The sequence below is a fragment of the Protopterus annectens genome, chromosome 3.part1 (genome assembly GCF_019279795.1).
Source record: "Protopterus annectens isolate FY-2018-M chromosome 3.part1, PAN1.0, whole genome shotgun sequence".
NCBI lineage: Eukaryota > Metazoa > Chordata > Ceratodontiformes > Protopteridae > Protopterus > Protopterus annectens.
In genome coordinates, this window is record NC_056732.1 from 1,862,634,211 (window position 1) to 1,862,638,209 (window position 3,999).

General features: G+C 38.2%; 1 protein-coding gene across 1 annotated transcript in view; it reads left to right on the plus strand.

The window, feature by feature from the left end:
- The first annotated feature begins 2,627 nt into the window (after positions 1-2,627).
- The window catches only part of LOC122798931 (zinc finger protein 766-like), a 178,081-nt gene continuing 176,709 nt past the window's right edge, over positions 2,628-3,999 (plus strand). Inside the window, exon 1 of the mRNA XM_044068017.1 lies at positions 2,628-2,762. Within this exon, the coding sequence (XP_043923952.1) occupies positions 2,751-2,762 (12 nt within the window). The 5' untranslated portion in view covers positions 2,628-2,750. The remainder of the gene's footprint in view (positions 2,763-3,999) is intronic.

The window sequence follows — 3,999 nt, forward strand, 5'->3', positions numbered from 1 at the left end:
ACTGTGTGATACTCTGGAGACCTAGCGTTCAGCAGGATGTGGACATGGGAGAAGTACTACAGAAGGGAGCAGCAAAAAGAGTGTCTTTAAAAGAAATGCTATAAAGAAATACAATGAGGGTTTAATATGTGTAGTCATGTAGGAGGAAATCAGACTGGAAATAAGATTGAAGTATTTAAGCACTACAACTAAATCTGCAGAATACTTATCTTTAAAAAAAATGAAATTAGAAAAAGAGATCATGATTTGAAGAAAAGGATCAATTCAGATAATAAGAAAGCATTTTTATTATAATTAATTTTATTTTTGTTTACCTTGGTAGTATACTGATAACTGTTGGCCATCTGCAGGCGCAGCCCTGGTGTTATTGTGTGTGTACATACAGCCATTAGTCCACCCGTCCATCTATAATCCCTTTCCCCATTTTTTCATGGGGTTGGGGTGTCAGTTCATCAGTGACAATCATCTAGAGCCAAGGTGTACACCACCAGGGGGTTAGCCCTGTCACTATAGGTTTTCCACAGCACACACTCGCCTGTACACTCCATACATGTGACCAGTTTGGAGTGTGCAACCCACCTGTGGCATGTCTCTAGAATCTGTAGCACCCAGAGGAAACCTACGCCAACATGGGGAGGACATGCAGACTCCACACAGAAGGCACCTCAACCAAGACTAGAACCATTGAACCTCTTGCTGTGAGGTGACAACACTATCAAGTGTGCCACTTTGCCAGTGTGTGTGTATGTGTGTGTGTGTGTGTGTGTGTGTGTGTGTGTGTGTGTGTGTGTGTGTGTGTGTTTGCATGCTGACTGCTAGAAAATAAAAATGTTGTGTTGTTTAAGTAGGATATTTAGCTTACTGAGAAGGCTAGAAAGTGAACAAATGAGTTTAGCCAGGCTCCTTATCTATCTAGCTTCAAAGTCTGCATTTCTATGATCAGCAGTGACTAAACAACCCGCAAAGCATTGTTTATCATGCAATTTGCAGAGGGATCAGGACTCCTCTTACATTCCAAATCTACCTTACAACATTGTTGCACCTAACCAGACTCCATGTAATTAGGGAAGGCAGCTGAAAAATGACTGTTAATGCACCAATATTCAGACATTTCAACTGTCCCTGATTTGACTCAAATTTTAGCTCTGTCCTTCTTAACCCCTCCTAAAACTGATGAGTTTTTTAGAGAAAAGGTGATGAATTGCACTTAATTCGTTTAGTTGTCTTTGTTTACCAGGAAGGTCCAACTGAGTAACCCATTTTCAGTGGAGGCTGAAGGAGAAAAGCTCTATTACAGATTTTGTTTTCATTAATGAATAATAATAATTAGAATTATATACTTCCTTTACTTCAGAAAATGTATATTATACAACAACCCCCCCCCCCCATTAATATTCCAAAATGTGCACGCTGATTGTTTAGCGTGCACATTATAAATCAGACTTATACTAATGGAAAAAGGTCCAGTCGCCTGGATTTTTTCCATTAGTATAAGCCTTATTTTTTTTTTTACATCAAAAGAGAACGCAAGATCTCTGTTGCTTTTAGAAACTGTCTCGCTATGTTAAAGGAGTATAACATAGCGAGACAGCTTTAAAAAAAGTAACGGAGATCTTCCTTTCTCCATTGGTTTTTGTAAAACTGTCTTGCTATGTTAATTGGGTTTAACATAGCGAGACAGCTTTCAAAAAAGCAACTGAGATTCTCCGTTGCTTTTTTTAAAGACAGTTTGTTAAAAGCAACGGAGATCTTGCTTTCTCCGTTGCTTCCACCCACAGCTCTGATGTACTGCATAAGCATATGTATGCGCAGTACATCAGAACTGCCGCAGAATACCAGGCAGCTGCGGAAGGGCAGCACGGAGGCATTATACAATGCCATTATTTAAGAAAAGTAAGTATTTCTTTTCTTAAATAATGTCATTGTATAATAGCAATAACCCACTTCTGGGTGTGAGTGATGCTGGATTTACCCATGGTTGTCTTTGTTTGGCAACTCGAGCTTCGCCCTCGTGACCAAACCACACCGACCATGGGTAAATCCAGCATTACCCACACCCAGGTGTGGATTATCGCTTAATTAATTCACATTCTCCTATTCTGACAATGCTCAAATTAATAGCACTGATATTTTAAAAGTGTCCCTGGCTGCTTGTGATTTCTGGAATTTGCCCTGATTCTGTTGAAATTTGTCCCTGATTCATTGAGAGATAGGAGCACCATAATAACAAAGTTCAGGGTTATACCTTTCTCTACACTTTTAATACTGAACTCAGAAGGTTAGTAACTTCTTCTGTTGTGAGTGTTGTAGTTTGAAGTATTGGGGATTGAACACGGCACCACATGTTACAGTCAGTATAAATACACTTGGAAACAAAAAGAAGAAAACGGAAATGTACAGAACCTGCTTTGTTCTGCTTAGCTCACAGAAACAGATTTAAACAGTAAAGTTATCCTGGCAGTGAGAGGTTAAAGCTGGATGTGCCAGTCTATCTCATTAAATATGTATATAAGCCCCTCCTGTATTTGTTTCCTCACAGCATTAGCTCATGAATATTAATCAGCTTGATAGCTCTACATAGGGACCCAGTTCTTAGACACACAGGAAGTATTGGCTTGCAAAAAGTTAGGACAACTTTTGCTCTTGAGCACAGAATTAAATTTTTTTCTTTTCTTTTTGTGATTGTCATCACTCCTCTGACAAGCCTTACAATCAACAGTTTCTTGATTTCCTGAACAGTGTGATTCATCATGAAGCTGGAGGTAAGATCTGAACCAATTAGAAAATCTTCTTTCTGTAGCAGCTAACCTTTGTTGTTCAGATCTGAGGCAGCAGGCCGTGTGTTTGCGAATGGTGTAGTCTGTGCTGCTGGTTTGGGATAAAGCTATAATAAAGACTTTCTGCAGAAAGCAGACGAAATGTGTTCAGGAACATTCATTTTTTTCTCAGAAAAATAGTGCAAAATCAGAAATTACAAATCTGAACCTAGTTTTGGTAAAGCTCAAGAGTTTGTATGCTTTACAGAAAGCAGCAGCATAAGAAACATGTTTATCTTCAGGGACAGTAATTTTCCAGTTTTCTTTCTGATAAAAATAGTACAAAACCTCAAATCTGAATTTAGTTTTGGTAAAACACGAGATTTTCATGCAAGCTGGCATTTTATGTAACAGTACTCATTAATAGCAAGCTGTGTTTATGCTTCTGGACCTGAAATGAAAAGGGCAGGATGTTAATGTGTTTCTGAGCTCCACAGTTTGTGTTGGTGGGGAAAGAATAAAAGGATTTTAAATGCGGAGGAAATGGCTGCATGGCACACTGAGAGCTTTGGTGGAAGCAGACATGTCGTACGCTTAAAGCTTCTGTGGATACATGTTTTCTCTGAATGATTGTTTTCTTTAAAGCAGCTAATTCGAAGTTGTTCTTTATTTTTTTTTTTTTTTTCTTTGATAAAATTTTGTTTAGTTGCATTTTTGGTGGAGTAAAATATATCATATTAAATAAATTATGACGCTGACCACATTCTAAAACATTGGGACTGTATCAGGTTGAGCCCAAGTTCTGGCACTTGCAGAGTGCACACAGGAGTTATCACACTCTCACATAGACACACTACAAATAGAAAACCTAGTTTTCTTGATTTGTGTGCTGTTATCAGGCTTTTATACATAAGCAATAGTACATTTTGTTTACTTGTTTGCAAATTATATTTCTGTATTTTTGGCTTTCTTGCTTTGTTTGTGAAGAATGTAGACTACATAACTGAGGGCAAGAGTATAAAAATGGTGGGGAAATGGAGATCTTTTATGTCGTTTTTAGAGTTGCAACATAAAAATACAACACCTTCAGGTGAAACTGTAGTAGAATGGAAAGAACTGTAGGGGAAATGACTGGAAGGAATGTCTTTATCTTTTAATTGCCCAGAAATGGGCTGAACAAGTTCCAAATATCTCAGTTTCTCCTTTATTTATTTACATTTGTTGACCGGGAGTGTCCGACTGG